Genomic DNA, 24,937 nt, shown 5'->3' with positions numbered 1-24,937 from the left:
TGAAGATAAATGTTGGAGGTGAAGAAGAAGAAGAAGAAGAAGATAAATGTTGGAGGTAAAGAAGAAGAAGAAGATGAAGAAGAAGAAGAAGAAGAAGAAGAAGAAGAAGAAGAAGAAGAAGAAGAAGAAGAAGAAGATAAATGTTAGAGGTAAAGAAGAAGAAGAAGAAGAAGAAGATAAATGTTGGAGGTAAAGAAGAAGAAGAAGATGAAGAAGAGGTAGCTCAATGTTGGAGGTAAAGAAGAAGAAGAAAAAGAAGAAGATAAAGATTGGAGGTAAAGAACAAGAGGAAGAAGAAAATGAAGAAGAGGTAGTTAAATGTTGGAGGTAAAGAAGAAGAAAATAAATGTTGGAGGTAAAGAAGAAGAAAATAAATGTTGGAGATGAAGAAGAGGAAGAAGAAGAAGAAATGTTGGAGGTAAAGAAGAAGATAAATAGTAAGAAGCAGTCAAATGTTAAAGGTAATGAAACAGAGGAAGAAGAAGAAGAAGAAGAAGAAGAAATGTTGGAGGTGAAGAAAAAGAAGAAGAAGATGAAGCAAAGGAAGAGAAAGAAGAAGAAAAGGAAGAGAAAGAAGAAGAAGTAGTCAAATGTTGGAGGTAAAGAAGAAGAAGAAGATGAAGAAGAATAGTTAAAAGATTGGAGGTAAAGAAGAAGAGGTAGAAGAAAATGAAGAAGAGGTAGTTAAATGTTGGAGGTAAAGAAGAAGAAGAAAATAAATGTTGGAGGTAAAGAAGAAGAAGAAGGAGAAGGAGGAGGAGAAGGAGAAGAAGAAGAAGAAGAAGAAGAAGAAGAAGGAAAAGAAGAAGAAGAAGAAGAAGAAGAAGGAGAAGAAGAAGAAGAAGAAGAAGAAGAAGAAGAAGAAGAAGAAGAAGAAGAAGAAGAAGAAGAAGCCACAGCAGCCGGACTGTGATGAAACAGAAAGAGTTGGACAGAGTTCACTGAAAGGTCGACCGGCTCAACGGTTCGGTATTCAACAGAGGAAGCCGGGAATCGAACACACGACAACTTTCCTCTCGAGCCTCCAACCGCTCCTCCGTCTGTCGTCGGTTCCTTCCTCGTTGCCTTCTTCCTGAAATCCCACGGAGCGACATTCCCAAAAAATAATGGCGGCGCGCAAATCAACAAGGAGGCCTCACTTTGAGCCATCGGATACCGCGGGGAACGCAAAACACACAAACACACACGCTCCGACGGGACTGCCCGGGCCTCGGAAAACAGAAAAACAATTAGGCAAGTGCTGAAAAGCAGGGAGCGTGTGTGTGTGTGTGTGTGTGAGACAAGCCAATGGCGTCTCCTGCAGCGCCCTATGCTCGTTTACTGGCAGTGGAACCACAGAACACACACACACACACACACACACACACACACACACACACACACACACACACACAGTAAAAACTCTGTGTGCAGCGACTGCAATCGGTTTATTTTTTTAAGTTTTAAATGAGACATGTAAAATAAAGTGGTCTTAATTAAATATCACAATTTTAGGCGTCAATTTGGTTGCTTTTCCCGACGGAAGTCAACAAAAATGTGTTCAAGGACCGTTGGAAAGTTGTAAATCCGACAATAATGTTTGTTTTTTTTACAGCTTCTGGCTACGATAAATGCTGTAATTTGGGTTCTTGTGGGTCAGACCTACGCATCACCTATAAGTCCGTGATGCGTGTGCTTGTTCACCTGTCTGATGGCCGTCTCTCCGATCTTGTCGGAGTGTTTCCGGATGCTCTCCAGGAAGTCTCTCAGCTGCGTCATCGCCGTGTCCCGGATCTGTGTCCTCAGCTTGGGGATGTTCTCCGCCATGATGGAGCAGAACCGGTACTGACCGGCTCTGGGGAGACATGTGTGCTCCAGCTGCTCCAGCGTCCGCAGCGCCGGGTAGTACCTAACACACACACACACACACACACACACACACACACACACACACACACACACGTATTCAATCAAACCTGTATTCAAACTTGAGGTTAAGATAGAAAAGCATCTCCTGAGGAGCGCGGCGTCGCTGGCCGACCTCTCGCTGAGAGCTCAGATGTAGAAAAGCACACAAACAAAAACGACAAATTCATGAGCAACCAGACTCCCATCTGCAGGTGGGGCAAAGGGAGGAGGAGGAGGAAGAGGAAGAGGAAGAGGAAGAAGAAGAAGAAGAGTTAAATGTTGGAGGTAAAGAAGAAGAAGAGAAAAAGGTTGGCGGTAAAGAAGAAGAAGAAATTAAATGTTGGCGGTAAAGAAGAAGAAGAAGAAGAAGTTAAATGTTGGAGGTGAAGAAGAGGAAGAAGAGTTAAAGGTTGGAGGTAAAGAAGAAGAAGAAGAAGAGTTAAAGGTAAAGAAGAATAAGATGTTACATGTTGGAGGTAAAGAAGAAGAATTAAAGGTTGGAGGTAAAGAAGAAGAAGAGTAAAAAGTAAAGAAGAATTAAAGGTTGGAGGTAAGGAAGAAGAAGAGTAAAAAGTAAAGAAGAATTAAAGGTTGGAGGTAAAGAAGAAGAACAGGAAGAAGAAGTTAAATGTTGGAGGTGAAGAAGAGGAAGAAGAATTACATGTTGGAGGTGGAGAAAAAGAACAAGAACAAGAAGCAGAAGCAGAAGAAGAGTTAAATGTTGGAGGTGAAGAAGAACAGGAAGCAGAAGAAGAAGAGTTAAATGTTGGAGGTGAAGAAGAACAAGAAGAACAGGAAGCAGAAGAAGAGTTAAATGTTGGAGGTGAAGAAGAGGAAGAAGAACAGGAAGCAGAAGAAGAAGAAGAGTTAAATGTTGGAGGTGAAGAAGAAGAAGAGTTAAAGGTTGGAGGTGAAAAAGAACAAGAAGAACAGGAAGCAGAAGAAGAGTTAAATGTTGGAGGTGAAGAAGAAGAAGAGTTAAAGGTTGGAGGTGAAAAAGAAGAAGAGTTAAATGTTGGAGGTGAAGAAGAACAAGAAGAACAGGAAGCAGAAGAAGAGTTAAATGTTGGAGGTGAAGAAGAAGAAGAAGAAGAGTTAAAGGTTGGAGGTGAAAAAGAACAAGAAGAACAGGAAGCAGAAGAAGAAGAAGAGTTAAATGTTGGAGGTGAAGAAGAGGAAGAAGAGTTAAATGTTGGAGGTGAAGAAGAAGAAGAGTTAAATATTGGAGGTGAAGAAGAGGAAGAAGAGTTAAATATTGGAGGTGAAGAAGAGGAAGAAGAGTTAAATGTTGGAGGGGAAGAAGAACAAGAACAAGAAGCAGAAGAAGAACAAGAAGAACAAGAAGCAGAAGAAGCAGAAGAAGAACAAGAAGAACAAGAAGCAGAAGAAGCAGAAGAAGAGTCACCGTACCAAGTGCTCTGGCTCCATCTAGTGGCTGGAAACAATAGTGCAACACTTCTCAAGGTAACTATTAGTCCTTAACGGGAGACGTGAAGTTTGAACCGGACCAGTTGTAATATGTTTAAAACCTTCACCTCCCCCACGAATGACTACAAACCTTTATCTGCAAAAACTAAAGTCGTCTCCATACCCAACGAGAAGGAACCCAAACAAGAGAACCGGAGACTGACCTTTTGGCCCTCATCTGCTCCAGAAGCCTGCTGTACATCTCCAGGACTGAGGAAAGCAGAGAGACACGTTTAGGGTCTTAAACGCATGTTAAAGCTCAGGCTGTGCGTCTCTAGTCGCCGTTACCCGGTAAGCAGTGAGACAGCTTGTCGATGGTGGAGGCGATGTTCCTCTGCTGCACCCGACACTTCTGCAGCTCCTCCATGGAGCCCATGAGCTGAGGGGAGGAGGAGGAAGAGGAGGAGGAAGAGGGAAGCGGCGTATCCATGAGAAGTCTCCGGAAACGAGTCCCGATCGGAAGCTTTTTGTGAAACTTGTGGACTTACCTCTTGGCCGTCGTCCTGGAGACGCTTGTTGGTCTCAGTCACCTGACTCTGAGGGACCAAAACAACAATTCAAAGTCTTTATTTTCATTTTTTAAACTTTATAAGTCCATCTTTATCTTCATCTGTCAACTACAAACTGGGAAAAATGTTGGCATATTGGTTAGACCTGATTTTATTTTCATAAATCAATGAATGCACAATAGAGAATAGATCACTCTAGTTATACATTGTTTTTCTTTTTGTTCTTTGTTTCATTCTGTTTTTTTTACCCCTGTTTCCATGTGTGTATAACTCAGGGTTCATACACATTCTGACCAGTGGATTTCCATGACTTTTCATGACTTTAAACCAAATTTCCATGACCAAACATTTAGTGAAATCTGGGTGTAAACAGTAAAAAGTGAGTAAATGTAGTATTTAAACTAACAATGAGAATACAAAGCATACAGTAAACCTTAAAGGACACAAATGAATGAGACAATAGTTTGATTAAAAGAATAAACATGTATATAGATGCCTGTATGTATGCCTGCTTATATTTTGAGCGTCTTTCTTTTAAAAGCATATTCATTATTTCAAACTCAGCGTAAATGAACGTCATGAACACATGAATATAACACATTTACATGACTTTTCCAAAACTTTTGGGATTTTTTTTTTCAAGGACTTTTCCAGGCCTAGAAATAACCATTTTAAAGGTTTTCCATGACCGTAAGAACCCTGAAAACTACAAGCAAAAAATATGAATCATCTGGAAAAACATCTGTAAATGTCTAATTGATGTCTACTACCAATAAAAAAAATTAATGAAAAACCCATAAAACCTCCCGAGCGCTTGAACCCATGACACATTCCTCCATCTCCGCCCTCCTCTTCCTCCTCTTCCTCCTCCTCACCTTCAGCTTCTGCGCCTCCCCTCGCACTTTGAGCAGCTCGGTGATGGAGTCGACGAACCCCTGGAAGTGATGGTTGCACATCTTCTCGATCTCGCGGTCGTGGTTCCGGATCCGCACGTCCAGCTTCTCCATGAAGAGGCCGTGCTCCTGGCCGTCGTACACCGACCTGGGGGAGGACGGCATCGCTTTAAAAACTGGAAGCTTTCCTGTTTGGGCGACTCATTTATTTGTATGGACCTTGAAAAGATGAAGCCAGCAGCACCGTGATCTATGACGATACAAAAAATGAAGCTAGACTTAAACAGATTTTCTTTTCTCTGGTATTACTCCACTTCTTCGTGGCCTAAACACCTCAATGTGGCATCAAGTGGAACAACACTCCTTGTATTCCGGTTGGACAACTGGAATAATCTCAAGAGACAAGAAAAGCTCATTTAGCAACTAATGAGCGCTCTGAGGAACAAGAACGAAGGAGTTTGGTACTAGTCTACAGAATGTGTCCACTAGGGGGCGGCACTGCATCGCTCATGAGGGTCGTTTCCAGGTCAGTGCCTTGCTTAAGGGCAGCAGGTCCACAGCGGTGTCGTCCACAGAGGGTCCTTTATGCCGTAGTACGTCAAGAAACCTACGTACTTCACCGTAGGAAACGTAAAACCGCGTCTCGTTTCGCTTCATTTCTGTGCTGAAACAATTCGTCGATTGACAGACGATGAATCAGCAACTTTGTAAGTAAAAGTATTGAACTATTGAAACGTTTTAACGTTCGAGTACATTTAGATTTGTAAGAGATTCAAAATATAAATAAATGCACGTCATCATTCAGCCCCCTGAGCGACTTTAGCTTTTAAATAAATAAAAGTAAAGCAGCTTATTTTATTGGTTTTAGTTGGTTTACTGTTCAACATTTCTAATTGTTTTATTTGTCAGTGAATGCAGCACATGGCGCACTGTAGGATATTAGGGAAGAGGATTGCTCTATTAAACTATTAAAAACTATAAAACTAGTTATGCTGGATGTCTGTTGGGTTAAAGATGCCACAGAGCTCAATTTAAACTTTTTGATCAGCTTTCCTTTTAAGTTTCATCTGATAAAACATAACAATTTTCCAAATTTAACAAAATTGCTGAACTTAAATGACCAATATCGTACATTGTTGTTGTCTGCATTGTCTCTGTCGGCCTGCAATGCACTTATTTTAAATGCATTACAAAAATAAACAGATGTATTTTTTTGTATTTTGTTAACAAGCCTTCTCTGCAATAGCAATCACAGCTCTTCCTGTGGTCTTTCCCTTCTCTCTCTCACACTCACACACACACACACCTGTGTATGTCTTGAACCCCCCCACCTCCCTTCCTCCTGTTGACCAGGAAGTGCCCGGCTCGTACAATAGAGAGCGGGTCTGACGCCACCGAGTTCTTTCTTTAGAAACCGTTTGTGTGCCGACGTCGTCAGACAAAGACATTCATGGAATTGAGCAAAAAGGCCGCCGTGAAAGGTCACGAAAGGTCCTCGACAAACATGAAGTCGCTGGCAGATGAAATACACATCTTCACGTTCATCCTCGTGCTTCAGAATGAATGAGACAAGAAGGGGGTGAAGAGACGACTTCCCTCTCCTGCGGAGCCTCTAAACAATGGCTGCTGTCCTGCCCGTGTGGACACGCGTGTGCTGCTTGAGCTGGTGCGTTACCGCCGCCGGGTTGCACACGTGAGCTTTCCGACGGAGAGAACGTGACCGGCGGGAGGTTTCAACCCGACAAGGTAAACAAAGCAGGGGTCACCGGATAATAAATACAAAAGTTAGGTAGCACTTTAGAATAAGTACACACTATTTAGCATTAGTAAAGCGTGAGTAAACACTTAGTTCATCATTCATAAAGCATCGTTCCAATATTAACACTCATTAGTAACTCGTTAGTATGCAATTCATAAGCAGTTATGAATGTTTTATTCTTGATTAATAAGCTTGACTATTATACGTTTCATGATTGGGTTTTCATACTTTATACAAGTATTAGTCCAGTGTGATCTGTGAGCTCATCTAAAGTGAAGACTATCTATAAATGACATTGAAAGGTCAGCAGTGCCTCAAAGAAAAGAAACAGAAAAGGGAAATAGACACAACACAAAGTGATAAAGAACAATAATATGATTTTACGCTCTAGTCCAGGGGTCAGGAACCTTTCCCATCCAAAGAGCCATTTTGCCCTTTTTTCCACCCCAAAAAAAACGCCTGGAGCCGCAAAAGCTATTTGATATCACAGCTTATAAAGTTATATATATAGTCATATTATATATATATAAACTATAGTTTGTTGTATTTATGACATTATAGAACAAGAATAAAGACAATTCTTGACATTGTATTGCTATTTTACCCGTTTATCAAACTCTTATGAAGAGGAGAAAAAGAACACTGTCATGTGTCGGCTTCATTGAGGTCAATTCAAAACATAACTATGCAGAACTTAATACTTATCTATATTTGTGGCTCGTGTGGCAGAGTGTTCGTCCTTAACCACAGGGTAGCAGGTTCGATCCCCGTCCTCTTCACGTGAGGTTTACATTTTAAACGCATATCTTTTGTCCGTAATTCAAAGTCAGTCGACGAACACCGAAAGAAGTGAAATATTCATAAATCTGTTCTGCTTTTTGCCGTCTACGAGTTTGACGTTGGGAGAAATGAATCAGCAGCATGAAAAAAAAACGTATTCCACCGTGAGGCGGGAAATGTGAAGTACAGAGGGATGAAGATTTTGAGGGAGGTGGCGGATGAGGAGGAGGAAGAGGAGGTCAAGAGGAAGATTTGGGAGGTTTGAAAGCAACAGAGCAGCGACACGAACGAGTTCAAGAAGACTGCTCTCCTTTATGACATCACCGTAAACAGATGCCTGTGTGTGTGTGTGTGTGTGTGTGTGTGTGTGTGTGTGTGTGTGTGTGTGTGTGTGTGTGTGTGTGTGTGTGTGTGACAGCTGGCTAAATAGGATCTTAAGCCACTTATGAGTGTGTGCATGCATGAATATGTGTGTTGGCGTGTCTTCCCGACTACAGACTGATGACTCAGCTGTGTGTGTGTGTGTGTGTGTGTGTGTGTGTGTGTGTGTGTGTGTGTGTGTGTGTGTGTGTGTGTGTGTGTGTGTTGTAACAAGCTTGTGGCCAGCCCCTCCCTTCAGAACGACTCCAGACATGCCGAGTGTCTGATTATATTATTAGTATTTTCCCCCCTGCGCTCTGCATCGCGGCTGAAACTTTGAATCATGAAGCGTTTTAAAAGTGTTTCCAACATCTGCATGTGTTGCACAATGGCACATGTACACACCTATATAATATATATATAATATATAAACATATAATACACTGAAAAAAAACACGTGGAGCAACCGTCTCCCTTCAGGCAACAAATAAACTTTAGGCAAGTTCAGGCGTCAAAATCATCATCGGGAGGGAAACAACCACCAGAGACGGCTTTAAATGTTTCAGGTTCACCGGCGTTGCACACACACACACACACACACACACACACACACACACACACACACACACACACACACACACACACACACACACACACACACACACACCTACCTTACTGAAGCGACAAAAGCCCAAAATCTATTTTAATACCCAGTGATCCTGTAAGAGAACTGATATTTAAATAAAGCTTTATTTCTTGTAGTTGGAAAGACAAGAACTTGAATACATAAAAAAAAAAACATTCAAAATGTTGGTTGCAGCTTCTTCATTGTGTTTTGTACATTTTCTGTTATATGTTGAAACTGAATAATTATTTCATCATAGTAAAACAAAAAGAAGTAAACTTGCTACTAGTGGTAGGTGCTCATTTTATTTTTAAAAATAATCGAATTATGAACAAATTCAATAACTGGGTCCTTTAAGTCATCAAATTAAAGCTGAACCTCTCGAATATTTTAAATATCGAGTCCAAATATACTGTATGTTTTTATATTGGGCGACTAATCGATTCATGGATTTGATTGCAGGACTCATACGTCTGTCGGTCTGCTCCTGATATTTTATATATCACCAATCCATAAAATATATAATATATATATTATATATAATATATATAAGCATGTAAACAAATGCTGGTCGCCCCGCAGCCGCTTAACCGCTCTGGTGATGATGTAACTTATATTTGACACCGATATGACCCGACAGAGACGCAGAAGTATCCGGCATGCGTGCAGAGAGAGAAGTGTGTGTGTGTCTCTGTGTGTGTGTGTGTGTTTTAGTGTGTGTGTGTTTATAAAAGTACAGCAAGTCCTCTCTGAGCTCCGTGACAGATCACTGAGATCATTGATCGGTAATCGGACTCGTCTGTGCAGGTGAATGTTTGGAACCTGAGGGAGTCGGGGAGGAATGCTGCGCGCGCACACACACACACACACACACACACACACACACACTAAAACAAACACACACAACTCTCACTGCCAACCTAGTTATCCGTTTGAAGAGTCTTGATCTTGGGAAAGTTACTAATGAGTAATCTAACAGAGAAAGGTTCCTCCCCTTTTGGTTGGACATAATTTAGATCCCGTTAGATCACACATTGGTCAATTTAAAATGTAATTTTGCACGGAAATAAAATCGTTAATCCGAGTTTTGTGTAAAACCGTATTTTTAATCAGATAGGATGCGAAAGAGCGAACAAACCCCGTTGTTGGTGTGAAGCACACGGGTATGAGCAACTAGTCTTTCTAATTACAAGATCCCAGTCTTACACTTCAACAGTTATGACAAAATGTGACTTTCTTGATGTGCAAAAGGATGCGATAATTCGACAAACATGTGTAATTCATGACACAAATCTGACGTTGACGTCCTGAAATGAGGCCCCTAAGGTCCACTGGAGGGGGCGGGACTTAGCCTCGATAATAGAATGCTTTTGCTTGAAAATGATGCTAAATATTTGCAGTTCTATTAACGAATGTAGCCGTATTAGCGCTTTTGCAAAAGCTATTGACAAGCCAATCGCAGCGGATGGGAAGCGGCCGCCATAACCACTATGTTCATGTTGTTGTTGTTTTTCTTTGCATTGGAGGCGCCGCTTATTGACGCTCTGCTACAAAGCAGTGTGAGGAGCCCATAAATACTCTACTGCTCAAATAATATGAGCAGCTGCAATAATGCTCCGAAAAATGCTGCTTTTCGTTATTGTTCAGAGATTGATGTGATGTTTTCATTTTGATGATTCATTATTTCATGAGAAAATGTTCAACAGTGGAAAATAATATGTTCAAGCGCAACAAAAACTATTCCTGAAACCGTAAAAACTGAATGATTACAAGTTACAATTCAAGACAATCCAGAGAAGTTATTTATTGTTTCGCTGTTGGCCATCAATCTGACCAACAAAAAGGAAAAAGTGGAGCAATTTATAGTCGCACACAAACATGTTCTTTATCTCTGACCGCAACAGGAATTGGAAAAGTCTCGGGATGAGGAACAAAAACGGAAGCAGAGAGGAAACAGTTGCATCCTCCATCACCCGATATATCTGCCTATCAAAATAATCACCCTGAGCCAAATATAGCCGACAGTTCCAAACATAGACCGTGATATTATTCTAGGTGCGTGACGCCGCACTGGAAACACCGAAGGCTGAAGCGGGAAGAGGTGAAGCGTCACAATATGAAACGATACAACACACTCAGAGGAGAATGTGGCAGCTGGAGGCGTCGCACAAAGCTGTCAAGCCGTATGATGAAGTGATCTCGGGCCCTGAACAACCCTGACCTCCTATAAAACACAACCGCTGCATGTCCTGCGTGCAATGAACTTTGCCACCTAACGCATGTAGAAAACATTGTTTATTTAATATTTGATCTACGCCTTTCCGTCTTATCTGACATCTTATTGTACTTTTATCTTCACACGACTGGAGCCGGCCATCGCCCGTTCTCTCGTCCCGTACGTGTCATAGTATCGTTGACCTTGTGTTGACCTGTGTGACGAATAAAGTTAAACTTAAAACCGGCCTACATATCAGGCGCAAATACACACACACACACGATGACACACACACCTTTTACAAGCCTTTGATAGTCCAGTTCCTCTGTTGCATTTCCCTGTTCATTCACTACATATTTCCGCTTCAGACAATCAGTTCAAAGACAGCTGGCCTTCACTCCGAGGGCACGAAGAGACACGCTTCTTTAGAGAGGACGCTTTTATGAATCAGGCTTTTTTTTGTTTTCCTAAGCAAACCAGACTGCCTGCTCTCTGTATTTTGGGAGCCTGACATACATTATATAATATATATATATTCAACTGTATTTCTTCAGACACATGAGTCCATACAACAACAACATAAATACAATACGAGCACACAGAGACAATCAATGCAGTTCAAAAGTCACTCGTTGAGCCAAGTCATTCATATATATAAAATCACACACACACACACACACACACACACACACACACACACACACACACAATTGCTCTTCACATGAAAGCTGAACAGAAAACAGGACTGTTACTAATTTCAGGTCCACAGTTGAAGCAATGCCACATCTTTCCCAGATTAAAGGGATGTGAAACCATGAACTCTGGCACACAAACACACCCAAAGAAATAAAAGAAAAGACATTCAGTCTTTAAATGCAGTTTCCACTAAACTATTGAGCAACACTCATGAGCATGAACCCACCAGCCAGTGTCTTTCTGCCTGTCATGGAGTCCATAACATAAACACTTGACACTCCTTCTTATATCTTGGCTGGTGCTAACCTGCGACAACTAGCCGACGCAACAACCCCCCCACGGGGATAAGTTGCCCGACTTGTGTTGACAAACAGAAGAGCCATTTACCAAACAGCACCCGGCCACCAGAAAGCTCCTCCTCGGCTCTGGTCGTGAGCTCCAACACCAGCGAGCAGAATGTCAAGTAGTTAGCCGAGTTAGCTTCTGCTAGCTCAAATTGCTCAAATGCCTCTGGACAAGTTGAGATAAAACTATTAAAAAATATATATATATCGGGTCAAAAAGCATTACACAGCTCTGCCCTCACTGTGTGAGCTCACACACCGGTGTTAAGTTATGTAAATTAGCTTAGCTTTAGTGTGTAAAGTCAGCCCCGGCTAGCTGTCCGATAATGGACGCATGGAAATAAAGTTTCACACCACCTCCACCACCACCCCCTGCTTCCCAGCTGAGACGCCGGGATTCAGCCGCTTTCCTCGGGGTGGGGACAAACCGCCGCGCGGGGAGGGAGGGGGTCACTCACCGGAGGGTCGGCCCGATGCAGTTGGTGTCGGTGCTCTCGATCTCGCGCAGGATGCGCTCGTGCTCGGCGGCTGTCTCCACGCTCGCCATCCTGCATGTTGCTCCGCACGGATCCCGAGCTGAGCGCGAGCCGAGCGGACTGGTTCGACTGACTGGGCGCGTGCGTCATGCAGGAGGAACCAGACGGAGGAGGGGGGGGGGGCGGGGCGGGGTGGTTCGATGTGAACACCGGAGCAGCCCGGGTTGGACGGAGCTTAGCTTGTCTGAAGGAGGAGAACACACCTGTACGGTGTTTGATGGACGTAATGAAATAGTGTATGAGTCACACATGTAATTGGATCAACTTTATTATTATCTTACATACATCTGGTTTCTATACACTTAAATATCACTTTTAATGTTTGTTTTGTTTGTTTCCAATCTAATATTTTTGAGAATTTCCAATTTAAAAAAAATTGGAGAATGTATACATGTAAACAAACTCAGTATATTTAGTTGGATATTTAAAAAAAAAACTGGGATACATAGTTAAATAAATAAAATACTCTTATTTAGCATCGTTATTATTTCATTTCTAGACGTTTTTTAAAATAAAATTGCATGAAGATTATTAAGTTGCACTCAGTGGCTTTAAAAGTTTCTTTCCTATTGTACTGTAGAGTGTTTTATTGTTATAATAGATCTTTTAAACGCTTTTATTTTGTAAGCAAAGTCGCATAACATCCGGTGTCCTTCTCGCAAAACCTGACTGATCTCTCTCTCTCTTCTGGTTACCTGCCGTCGGAGGGGAGAAGAAGCACGAGACGTCCAAATGGAGGTAAACAAGATAGATCGTAGAAGATGCTGTCGACCATCAGTGAAGACATTGTCTCTTTCTGGTTGTGAATAATATAAAATAGGCGGACATGAAGACTCACAGCAGGGTTTTCTTTCAGTGCATTACTTTGTTTACTCCAACGGATCAGAGTCCATGCAGTGATAACGGAAGTGAAAAAAAAGCAGTAAATGCTTAATTTTGTGACTTGCACAGTGCAAAAAAAAATACTTTTTCATTTATACAGGACATGCTTAATATACTTTTGGCCAGTTTTAACTATCACAATACATCCTATGTATTAATGAATTCATGTATTTATTTATATTAAGGGAAAGGGAATTAATATACAAGGATCCAATTCAATCAACAATGGTGGAAGTGATGCTATCTGCAACACAATTGATCGCAAACTATTATAAAAAAATATTATTAAAAAATAAAAGAAACAATCAGGTTAACAGACGGAGTCACAAAAAAGCAAAGGTAAGACACAGATATCACTGGATGCAATATTTCAGCCCTTCTAATTTGTACCATGCATATTTCAGTGACTTTACAATTATAGATGAAAATGATAAAAGAGGGAGAACTGCCTCTGCAGATACAATAATTAATATATTTACCAAAAAGAGTACAATACATCATTATGTGAGCTTATTATAAACTTTATACGTATGTTCTTTTTTTATTTTTTATCTCTCTCAGCCCAGAAAGAAGTTGATAAACTCAGTGGACAGCTGTGTGGACGAGGCCCTCTGCGGCCTTGTGAGGGCCAGTGGGGGCCTTTCTCTGCTGAAGGGCCACAGAGTTGTGCTTCGGTCCGACCTGCAAAACCTGAGGGGCAAAGTGGCCCTGCTGTCTGGCGGCGGGTCGGGACACGAGCCGGCACACGGGGGTAGGACTTGTATCTTTCTCGATACAGTTACCTTAAAGGACTTTTATTTTGAAATTTTCCCTAGTTGTCTGTGAGATATAGTGAGAGTTGGGGCATTTTTGTTTTGAAAAACAAGCCTCATTCTGAGATATTCCTGTTAAGATAGTTACTCTCTGGGGCTTTTATTTTGAAGGGGCTGGGGAGGAAAGTTACCCCATAAGAAGCTGCTGTAAAAACGGCATATATGCTCACGTATTTAGAGTATTTGTGATATTCACGTTTATTCATAATTTTTTAGATATTGTCTCATTTTAGTGATTTTTTTTTTTTCATTCTTCCATCTGTCTCCAGGTTATCTGGGTGCAGGTATGCTGTCAGCGGCCGTTGCAGGTGGAGTGTTTGCTTCCCCGCCTCCTGCCAGCATCCTGGCCGCCATCCTCAGCTTGCACGCTGCAGGTGCACCTCCATATTTGGGCGTTACTTGACCCTCTGAGTGCAGGTTTGCGGTCCATCGATTGTTCCTCATTGTGTTAAAAAGCGAGTTGCGGTGTGTGTCCTCCCTCCTCAGGAGCCTCCGGAGTGCTCCTCATCGTGAAGAACTACACCGGCGACCGCCTCAACTTCGGATTGGCCGCGGAGCAGGCCCGTAACCACGGCGTCGCTGTTGACATGGTGATAGTCGCAGAGGACTGCGCCTTTGACCGACCCAGCAAGGCCGGGAGGAGAGGCTTGTGTGGCACCATCTTCATGCACAAGGTAAACAACAACAACAACAACAGTCTTTACTCTGGAAATAAAAAAGTCTTGCCTCAAGATCCATTTATTACTTCTGCGTCATGTTTTAAGAGCAGGTTGAGCCAAGAAACATGAGGCAATGGGACTTTTAATTGATGGACAGATGATCAATAAACTGTATTTTAAAACAGTTTATTGCAGTAAATGTCAGTAACACGTCTTTTTTTCTTTCAGGGCTAAGTTTTGTCACCTCATCGGGACAGTTTCTATAATTAAAGCTCCAGTCTCAGACTAAAACAAGAGATTAATGTAAATATTTCAGATTAATTAATGAGATACCTGCAAATCAGCGCTGATATCTCAAGATATCAAGGGTTCAATTTCCCATATATGGTGTTTAATAAGAGTCGCTGTTCTATTTGTATAATAAAAAGCATCGCTTGTTTTTTCCTTTAATTTTAGAGGAGGTCTCCATCACTTTAGAGTTCCATAAATCTGGATCATTATAGAAGCACAAGAGGCCGAGATATCCTACTTTCTTAACTTCCTAGTCTGGATCAAGCTTTAAAAACCAACGTTGTTTTGTTTGTGAATCTTCTGTCAGCTGGCGGGCGCCCTAGCAGAAGAAGGCTCCTCATTGGACCAGATTGTTTCCAAGGTGACGGAGGTTTTGAAGGGCGTCGGTGAGTCTCTCTCCCGCCCCTCGCTTAAAGCTGGGTAGGAATACTGGGTTCTCCTTTAAGTACTTTATTGTGGCGGCGTTTGCCTTCCAGGTACACTCGGCGTGAGTCTGTCTCCGTGCAGCGTTCCAGGCTGCCGGCCCTCTTTTGACCTGCCGCCCGGAGACATGGAGCTGGGCCTGGGTGAGGGATGACGGAGAGACGGAGGACGGGATGAGAGATGACGAAGAAAAGAGAGCGAGTTAGAGACCGACTAAAGACCGTCGGGCTGATACCAAGTGTTCTGAAGCCACATTTACATTCCTGAATTGATAAAAGTAGAAGCCAGACTTCCTAAAACCCACTAAAACCAGCGTTATAACAGAGTATGACTAGCACTGAGGTTTAATTTTTAATATTTTTATTCCAGATCAACTGGTATGACGCTCTAAGAAAAGCACACAGCAAAATCTTTATTTATTTAACCTTTGTTTAACCAGGAAAAAGCAATTAATATGCAATCTATTTTATGTTGGTGACCTGGCCAAGTAGCATACAATAGTCAAAACTTAAGTCTTTAGCATTATGCATAAAACTTTTGTTTTAAAAGAGTCCAGACTGAGTCTAGCCTGCAGATTATTCCAAGACAAACTCCTGAAACTCTTTTTCAAGAATGAATGAATGATCTTATCAAGGCATCTCTAAGAAGGTTAAAGCAATAAAAACAAAGAGAGATAAACAATAGTAAACTCTGTCTGTAGGTAACCCAATTTGTGTTCGGCTTTAGAAACTGTTTGTAAATACATTTTGTTGTCTTTGTTGCATGTGTGTTGCCAGCCTTAAGCTACATTGATCTTGTTTCCGGTTTTAAGATAGGATGCTTTTATTTTGAAGGTGGCTCGCAAAGTTAAAAAGGGTTTGTAGAAAGCTACATACGGTCAATTTTGAATACAAATTCGAGAAAGAAGCGGTATTAGCACGCCCCCGAACAGGCACAAGGTCAGTTCAAGTTGTATTGAATGTATTAATTGTAATAACTGTGTATGTTTAAAGGTAACTAGCATAAGTGTTTGGCTCTATGTGTGTATTCTAATAATGCTAACGAGCAGTAAGCTAACGTAATTATTGTTTTTCTGCCTTTGTAGACAGCTCCTGCGTTGTTTTTTTTAGCAGTCAAGTGCAGGACCATCTTTCGGAGGGTTATGCTACACTGTCTTTTCTAAACGTTGACTGGTGTTTTTTTCTGTCTTCTTTAGGAATCCACGGCGAACCTGGAATCAAAAGGTCAAAGGTGACTCGTCCTCAATCTGCTGTTTCTATGAAGCCGTATACCCTCAAACCGCATACGCGTTCACTTATTTGTCTTCTGCCCGTAAATCAGGTGGCGTCCGCAGACGAGGTGGTGAAGACCATGATAGATCACATGACCAACCCCGACAGCCAATCACATCTGCCTCTTAAATCAGGTGTGTGTCAGGTCTCTTTTTACATTCGCTTTCAATGTATGCGGACATTTTTTTAATCAAACATGTCCTTTTCTACAGGAGACAGTGTGGTTGTGTGTGTGAACAACCTCGGAGCGCTGTCCTGTCTGGAGGTCGCCGTGGTCACGAAAGCGGCCATCGTCTGTCTGGGTAACTATGGATGCATTTGCACACATAAAAAAGAACCAGATCCCGACCGGGGACTCCTAGAGCAAGGCATTAAGACTCGCCAGCAGATGGGTGCGCTCTTAAATGGGATTCAATTGGCTGTTTCTGCGGTCACAGAGGGTCGCGGCGTGGTGGTGGCCAGGGTGATGTCGGGGTCGTTCATGACGTCGCTGGAGATGGCGGGAGTGTCGCTGACCCTGATGAGGGCAAACCAGGAAACACTGAGGCTGTTTGGTGAGTGGACACGGACCCAGACGGCACATGTATTGCTATACTCTTGAGGAACCGGACCCTATTCTTAAAGGGATAAGTCAACATTTTGGAAAGACTTTTTTTAGGTGAACAAAATATTACAATTAACGTTCTTGAACTGAAAACCCCCTACTTTAAAACAAGTATAACTCCCAGACTGGACAAAGTCATGCTGGCAACCTGTCAATCATCTTGTAGCCCCGCCCTAAAACTAAATGGACCAAAAATTACTAAATGAACATCATGCTGTATTGAAGAAGACTTGAAACTAGAGACATAAACTCATGTTTACAATGTTTACTGAGGGAATAAACCAAGAGAGAAGTAGAGCCATTTTCTCATTGACTTCTATACAACCAGAGGAAAAGAGAGAAAATGTTGATCCATGTACTAACCTTAACCCAAAAACCTAGTATTTACCTTCAAACTGCCCTTCTAAGAAGAGAAAAGAGAATGTCCTCACAATGGTCCCCACAATGGTGTTTCTGTCAGATGGTCCCCATAAAGACTTAGAGGCACAAGAGCAAACACACACACACACATGTTTAACATCCTGTATCCCGTACAGATGCTAAGACCAGCGCCCCCGCCTGGCCAAACATCAGCAGTGTGTGTGTAAGCGGACGCAACTACATCACAGAAGCTCAAGCCGCGAGCACACGGCCACAAGACGACACGCACTCTAAAGGTTAGTGTCCAAGGTTTCCTGCAGTACACACAACATATTTCATGTGAATTAAGTGATGAATTTGTGTGACGTGATTATGTGTCAACCACGACTCCTGAGTACGGCCATGACACTCAAAAATCAAATCTGCAACCAAGACTCATGCTGTGAACATATTTGTTAACTTTTATTAGTATTTTATTGTGTAATGCCGCCGCCTTGTGGCCATTAGAGGAACTGCGGCTCAATCAAGTTCTCGGTCATGTCTTTCCACATTGGGTGGAATAATAATTTGTTGTTATTAAATGACAAAAATAAATGATATACAGATGGAAAGACTGTCTTTTTGGGGGGGTCTCTGCCAGGGCCACTGAGTCCTGTGATGCGTAAAGCATTGGAGAGGGTTTGTTTCACGTTGTTGGAGAAGCAGGAAGAACTCAACGCCCTGGACCGCGCTGCGGGGGACGGAGACTGTGGGAACACTCACACACAGGCTGCTAGAGGTGGGACGTCCTGTTTCACATCAACAGCTGCACGATGACACGCAAGAACATGTGTTCCAAAGAAATCAGCTCGATGACCTATCTTCAAGTTTGTTTGTTTTATTTATTGAAAATGCTCATTCAGCCATTCAGGAGTGGCTCCAGAATCATGTTGTCCCTGGTGACCCCGGACAACTTCTGTCAGTCCTCGCTGGATTGGTCCAGGAGAAGATGGGCGGGTCTTCAGGAGCAGTAGGTTTCGACATATGACACATTTTGACAAAGTGGTCGATGACATCTCACGCTATCTTTACCCATGCAAGCACGCGCACACACACACACACACACACACGCACACACACACACACACACACACACACACACACACACACACACTTATCTAAGTGTTTCTGTCAGTTGTACAGTCTGTTCCTGACGGCAGCGGCTGGTCATGTGACTGAGGGGCAGAGCAACGCTGCAGCCTGGGCTAGTGCAATGCATGCTGGGACACAGGCCATGAGGAGGTGCGGTATACCTTTTTTGATATACCTTCACGTCTATGTGCATTAGATTGTGTGTGTGTTTGTGGTTTTCTGGTACATGTCGAGGCCTTAATGAAAAGTTGTGTTTGAAATAATAATTTAAAAGAGAAACCACAGGACGGTTTCAATAATAGAAAGTCTTCAGTAAACATTATACAATTTTCTCAGCTTTAAATAATTGTGAACTTGCGTTTGTCTGACCAAAAACGCACAACGTCCCACAGGCCCTTTGTGATTATTATTATTTCGAAAAAAAAATATCAAAATAGTAATAATGAAAATTATAAACAGTTGAGAAACAATCTGTAACTGTCTCTCAGGTACGGGGGTGCTGAGCCTGGAGACAGAACAATGGTGAGCTATTCTCTCATTTTCCTGCTGCTTTTCATGCATCTTTTCCATTTTCTGATTAAAATATTATATCACCTCTGTTGCTCTAGTTGGATGCTTTGTGTCCCGCTGTGGATGAACTGATGAAGCTGTCGGCAGCACCACCTGGTGGACAGTTGGCTGTGCTTCAGACAGCCGTGCAGGTGCAGTAACATAATTTTTCCCTGCAGTGGTGACGGGGCTGTACCGATTCTATACATGCTGGTGAGTGAGTGCATGTTTGCCTTACCTTCTGGCCTTTCCCCTCTCTGCCTAGAAAGCAGCCTCGGGGGCGGAGTCGACCCGTGACCTCACGGCGAGGGCGGGGCGAGCAAGCTACATCGCAGCCGAGCGGGTCAACCTGCCTGACCCCGGTGCCGTGGCTGTCGCCGCCATCCTGAGAGCCGTGCTGGAGTCGTTGGAGGGGCAGATCAAAGAAGAAACTGATCTTTGACCCCTTTTGAGGCACAATGTGTTTTGAGGCACATTTTCATACCATACATACAGTAAATGAATAGAAATTGGGGAATTTGGTGATTTAATGACAGAAAAATATATAAAAACTGACTGTGTGATTCAGAAAATGATTAGCAGTGATGTGAAGTCTACTCTAAAGTAGGGGTCCTTTGGTACTAGTCCGCATAGAAAGAATGAATAAAAAAAAATATTTGAATTATCATGGTCTGAAATGTTTTATTTTGAAAAATGACCAGAAACATCTGTCTGGAAGAAGAAGAAGAAGAAGAATAATGAAGAGACTCATCACCTGGGCCCCATTACTCGTACGTGGTTCAACAAATTTGATCAAATGTCTTATTATCCAGCTTAAATTACCCCGATGATTGACATCAGGCTATCTCGGTTTCTCAAAGGCTGATCCGTACTCAAATGGTCTCGTTCATTCGAACCAGACGTCAGTCATCTGGATAATTGCACATCTGCTTCAAAAGAGGAAAAAGTTGAACACTGAATCCATGATCTTCTAACAGTACAATGGCAAATCAACTCAAGGACAAGCCACTTTTTTCTCCACTGAGAAGCAGGAGATGATCATGAACGCATTTGAGGAAGTCAAGACCTTAACCATGACAAAGTCTAATGCTGCGTTCACACTAAAAACGTTGCGGATATTCGCAACGTTTTTTGTGTGAACGCAGCTTAACACCGTCACCGCTAGCATGGCAACATATCAGACAAGTTAGATGCGTAAGTGTTGGGAAAATGTATCGGCTAATTTTAAGTGCCTCATCACCCAAATGAATAAGATTATATTGATTTAAATGTTCCTGCCATCAGTAGTATACAAATTAATATATACTTATGATATATGTACTGTATGCGCATATGTATCATGTACTAAATGTGTATATACATGTATGTGTAGATTGCCATATAACTATGAGTTTGAATATGTGTATGGGTGGATCAGTATGTGTGTATTATTCATAATCAGAAATTCAATCAATTGAATTGAAAAGAAATTGTGTGTGATTCTCTGTATTCTTATCATGAGTCCACCTTAATCATTGTCTACAATAATGATATGTATGGTATACTAATAACACTGTCATAAAATTATGAATGCTTTCAAAACATCCATAAGTTTTTTAAAACCTGTTAATGTTCTGCCTTCTCGCGGGCGTCCTTTACTGTATTCTATTGTACACTGTACCCCCTATTTATAGTTCGGTACGAGTGCTTGGTGTTTCTGGAAACCTACGATTCTTGTGATTCCAAAATCTTAATTACGGAAGAAAACAAGATTTAAACCGGCATGAACAGAAACCAGAAGTTAGTGATATTAAAGATACATTTTCTAAATAAGTAAACACAGACCTCCCAAGACACATCTGTATGACTTTTATTAACAAAATTATTTCCAAAAACCGAGACAATAGGACAGTCTTAGAGCAACAAGCTAACGATTTTTATTGTTTTTAACCTCGCTAGTTCAGAAACTAAACTAAATTCTAGGCTACATTTTAAATTTATAAAATTCTAAAAACAAGTTAAAAACTTATAAATGTTGCTACATGTTGCATTACAAATGTGATTTCAGTATGTGAAAAGATTGTACCTTTATTAGCGACATGAGACGGGGTGAAGATGAGTTATGCATGTGCAAAAGAAGCAGAAACGTCAGTCAAATTGAGCTATAATTCACCAGCCAAGTTCCAATCCAAATTGGGCTGATTTTTAAAACAATCCCAGAAAATCCCAGCAGAATTAAATGCAAATTAATTCTGTATATACTCTGTAAATACTGTGGTAATCATCAATTGATGAGGTTAATGTGGCATCTTGTCTGCTTCTAAACATCCAAACGGGCAGAGCAAGGCACCAGAACTGTGGAGTTGTAGGGAGCTTGAAATGAGACAATACATGCTAAAATATTAAGTATTACAGTATATGTAATATTTACACATTTATATGGAAAAAAAACTTAGACAGCAATTAAGTTGACCAACATGGCTTATTATACACATTGATTTGTCAACTAAAGCTTTCACTCGTCCAGCTTCACCTCTGCTACATTTTTGACAGAAAAATAAATACAAAATAAATAAACTAATTAATCATTGAAGTTGGAATCAATCAGAAACGGAGCCTTGAGAACTTCTTGATGGTTTCTCTTGAAGCTTCTGTAAATGTTTCTGAAAATAGAAAAAGGGCAGGGACACAAATAATGAGAGGCCAAGTGTGTGCTTTACTGCGTTTATGCGAGTGTGTTTGCGTTTGTGTGCATGTGTACGTGTGTTTGTGTGCGTACCTGCAGGTTGTCGTAGTGTCTCTGGGTGCCGCAGTGGCGGTCCCTGGCAGCGCTCTCGTTCAGGTAGAACACAGAGCACAGATTACAGAAATACCCCGACTTGGGGACCACAAACTCCTGACCTGAAGGGGGAGAAAATTAAAGTGAAACAGGAGGACAGAAACGTCTGCATCTGGTGTTGGTGCGATGACGTGCACGCGTCTCACCGAGGGGGTTTTTGGGTTTGAAGGCCGGCAGTTTGACGTCGGCAGCGACGCTCGGAGACCAAGAACGAGATCGCTTCGCTGCAAGTCCGACGGGCTCCCTCCTCTGTTTGCTCCCAACTAGCAAGAGAAGGAATCAGCGATCCATAAGTCATGTCAAAAGACCAACACCGGGGTCATGCGTTTCTGCAAAGAGACATTTTTGAGTTTTTCAAATGTCACTTTTTTGTGCCATCTAGCTCCATTACGTTAGGGAACTATTTACAATGTTTATGTTGAGGATTGGGTTATGTAAAAAGAATACCAAAGACTCAGTCATAATACTGTGTGTATAATAACTCTTGTTGAAATAAATCCAATATATTCTGAAATAAGAGTGAAGAGTGTAAATCCGGGCCGAGGTCGTTGACCAGGGAACACCATCCAGCGCGTTCCTGCCTCGTTTCCAGATCCAGACAAATGTAAGTAATCGTTTGGGTTGCACTGTGTGTAAAACGATTCATCTTCCTTTCCTATTAGAAGAAATTGTTTGGTGGATCACATGACTCAATGAAATAGGTAGGCCACGGGGAGATACCGAACAAATGGGTTTTCTTTGAGAATAACAACATCCGTCATTGTCTCTATGAACTGTAATCGAAAGCAAACTGAGAGGAAAACCTCATGGTTCTAAAACGGGCCCTCCTTACACGGCTGGCGTAAAGAGTAGGCGCTCCACCTAAGCCCTGGCCAGGTCAGGGTCAAGCCCGTTACATGGCGCCCAACGTGGGGCTTTAGGTGTAGAGTAAGCGGATGTACTGATAGGTCAGAACAAATAGGCAAACCTAGCTAAAGCCCAGCGATACGAACCTACGTGAGAATCTAGAAAAAGATGAGTAGTTTAAATACCGAACCCTCATACAAAAGTTAAGCTGAACTCTTTATCTTTATCACCGGTTTATTATGTGTAGGATTTAAAGTCCAGCGTTATAAAAGAGAAGGAACGGTTATGAAAGTGGCCTTGGTGTAGGGAGAAGCTATTCACAAAATAGGTATAATACTGTGTGTATACATACAGTACGTAAAACTACTCGAAGATTGAGAACCAAAAGCAATAGCCATACTGGAGCGACAAAAGGACCAATCCTAATAGATGAGCGACAACAGTCACAGAAAACCGTCTGCAGTGGTAGGACTCGAGATGACTTCGGAATGGGGTGGGTCACAGCCCGGGGATACAGGGGTAGTAGAAATACCACATCCCGAAATTGTACAATTATAGTTGGCAACTTGCGCACTATACCACTGGGTCAAGGACCCTATGCAATATTTAATCCTGCTAACCACATGCTTGATCATGGAGTAGGAGTAGCGAGAGTATTACAAGAGCGATTTCCGCTCCCAATAAGAGAAAACAGAACCAGGCGATCCACTAAGAGATTTCACAATCGTTCTTGAGAGACTAGTACCTTTCAGAAGGAAATGGGGATATAGCTACAGATAAAATGCTAGAGAAATTTGACCGACGAACAGTATCTAGAAAAAGTTATGGATCTTGGTCAAAGGAAAACCAGACATAACGATATGTATTTGACTCCCTTTGGAGATGGCCAATACGGCGGATGACAAAAATAGAAGACGGTTCCGAGCTATTATGTCAAAAAGGGCAGAAAATCTGTGGACCATGCATCAAAGGTCCGACAAAACTATTAGGAACAAAAGAGTGGCAATACGCAGATGACTATTTCCCTAAAAAATCTAGAGTAAGATATATCAACGCTAGTAGACTTGACTAACGGGAAAACCCTACATCTTATGCTGCGTTCAAACCAAACGACAAAGGGATCTAAATGTGCAAGTATTACATAACTCATACCTGCGTCGTCATTCTTTTTGCGTTTGGCAGATCTCTGGGTTTCCTCAGCTTGCTCTTCGTTCAGTTTCTCTTCCTCATCGTCGCCAGCTTCATCCAAAGTCACCAAAGTCTAAAAGCAGACATGAGGCATATTTAACCACCTGGATTTGTGGAGCTTAAAAATTGTAACTTCTACGTGTGAAAATCTTGGCATTTACCTCCATGTTTAAGAAGTCCACTGGCTCCTCCTCCAGGCTGGGTGGGTGGGGCTCCAGCATGCTTTGCTCCACCTTCCCACCCTCCTCCTCCTCTTCTCCTATGAACTCATCCAGAGTGACGAGTGCCTGCAGCTCTCCCTCTGTGATCTCCCCATGCCCCTTTTTGCTGGCCGGCTCTCTTTCCTCTGCAGCATCATCCGCTCCCACCTCATCCAGAGTCACCATCTCTTTGGGGTCTCCCGCCACCGTCTCCTCCTTTTCCCTAGCCCTCTCCTTTTCCCTCCTTGATACTCCCCCACTGCCTCCTCCACCTCCTCTACTGCCACTGCTGCTGCTTCGGTTCCTTCGATCCCTCTGCTCCGAGTCCCTGGTCCTCCTATCCTCCCTCCCTCTGGTCATCCTTGCTCCTCGCTCCTTGGTGAATTGCTTCTCTGTCACAGCGGCTTGTCGTTTCCTCAATTCTTCGTCCTCAGCTGCGGCTTCTGGGTAATCCTCGTCCTCCTCGCTCACTTCGTCCAGGTTCATCAGAGTGCTCGATGTGTCTGCTCTGGGTGTTTCTGTAGTTCCTGACCCTTCTGCAGCAGATGGTTCATCACTTGACTCTAAATCATCAACTATCTGGTAGAGAGTCTCCTCTTCGATACCCCTTTTTTCGGTCTCTTCCACTACCGTACCAGCACATGTTGGCTCGTCTTCTTTTTCAGCCGACGACTCGTCTCTTGAAGAAATCGTATCTTTCGTCTCGTCCTCTGTGGTCATCTGCTGTTCTTGAACTTGATAGTCATCGAGGGAATCTATGATGCAATACATCGGCTCGTCTTCTTCCTCATCTTTGGGCGACCCTGTGGGAGATTGACTTCTCTTCGTTTGC

General features: G+C 42.3%; 3 protein-coding genes across 3 annotated transcripts in view; 1 reads left to right on the top strand and 2 right to left on the bottom strand.

Moving 5' to 3' along the window:
- The window catches only part of exoc6b (exocyst complex component 6B), a gene marked incomplete at its 5' end in the record, with an annotated part of 76,605 nt that extends 64,523 nt beyond the window's left edge, over nucleotides 1–12,082 (bottom strand). The window contains 6 exon segments of the mRNA XM_079215298.1: nucleotides 1,684–1,888; nucleotides 3,519–3,564; nucleotides 3,643–3,733; nucleotides 3,843–3,890; nucleotides 4,739–4,904; nucleotides 11,994–12,082. Coding sequence (XP_079071424.1) covers nucleotides 1,684–1,888; nucleotides 3,519–3,564; nucleotides 3,643–3,733; nucleotides 3,843–3,890; nucleotides 4,739–4,904; nucleotides 11,994–12,082 — 645 coding nt within the window.
- A 691-nt stretch (nucleotides 12,083–12,773) lies between these two features.
- On the top strand, nucleotides 12,774–19,678 carry tkfc (triokinase/FMN cyclase). Its single transcript, XM_079215565.1, has 17 exons — nucleotides 12,774–12,809; nucleotides 13,515–13,704; nucleotides 14,035–14,139; nucleotides 14,252–14,439; nucleotides 15,023–15,101; nucleotides 15,192–15,281; nucleotides 16,334–16,368; nucleotides 16,459–16,543; nucleotides 16,622–16,711; nucleotides 16,847–16,963; nucleotides 17,550–17,669; nucleotides 18,014–18,151; nucleotides 18,276–18,382; nucleotides 18,548–18,654; nucleotides 18,993–19,026; nucleotides 19,113–19,205; nucleotides 19,319–19,678. The coding sequence occupies exons 1-17, from the start codon at nucleotides 12,804–12,806 to the stop codon at nucleotides 19,493–19,495; spliced, it is 1,761 nt and encodes a 586-aa protein (XP_079071691.1). The 5' UTR covers nucleotides 12,774–12,803; the 3' UTR covers nucleotides 19,496–19,678.
- A 1,261-nt stretch (nucleotides 19,679–20,939) lies between these two features.
- LOC306733518 (RNA-binding protein 20-like) lies at nucleotides 20,940–24,137 on the bottom strand. The gene is made up of 5 exons (XM_079214772.1): nucleotides 24,067–24,137; nucleotides 23,870–23,978; nucleotides 22,018–22,134; nucleotides 21,812–21,933; nucleotides 20,940–21,695 (listed from the first exon to the last, which is right to left on the bottom strand). Exons 1-5 carry the CDS (start codon nucleotides 24,124–24,126, stop codon nucleotides 21,633–21,635), a joined length of 471 nt encoding a protein of 156 aa, XP_079070898.1. The 5' UTR covers nucleotides 24,127–24,137; the 3' UTR covers nucleotides 20,940–21,632.
- Between the last annotated feature and the right edge of the window lie 800 nt (nucleotides 24,138–24,937).

The sequence above is a fragment of the Taurulus bubalis genome (genome assembly GCF_910589615.1).
Source record: "Taurulus bubalis genome assembly, chromosome: 3".
Taxonomy (NCBI): domain Eukaryota; kingdom Metazoa; phylum Chordata; class Actinopteri; order Perciformes; family Cottidae; genus Taurulus; species Taurulus bubalis.
This window is presented reverse-complemented; position numbering and strand designations above follow the sequence as displayed.

Coding starts and splice junctions, on each gene's coding strand:
- tkfc (XM_079215565.1), top strand. Junction 17,670..18,013: donor AGACGACACGCACTCTAAAG/GTTAGTGTCCAA, acceptor GGTCTCTGCCAG/GGCCACTGAGTCCTGTGATG. Junction 18,383..18,547: donor TGGGCGGGTCTTCAGGAGCA/GTAGGTTTCGAC, acceptor TGTTTCTGTCAG/TTGTACAGTCTGTTCCTGAC.
- LOC306733518 (XM_079214772.1), bottom strand. CDS start 24,126: ATGCTGGAGCCCCACCCACCCAGCCTGGAGGAGGAGCCAGTGGACTTC. Junction 23,979..24,066: donor TGGACTTCTTAAACATGGAG/GTAAATGCCAAG, acceptor GTCTGCTTTTAG/ACTTTGGTGACTTTGGATGA. Junction 22,135..23,869: donor CAAAAAGAATGACGACGCAG/GTATGAGTTATG, acceptor TTCTCTTGCTAG/TTGGGAGCAAACAGAGGAGG.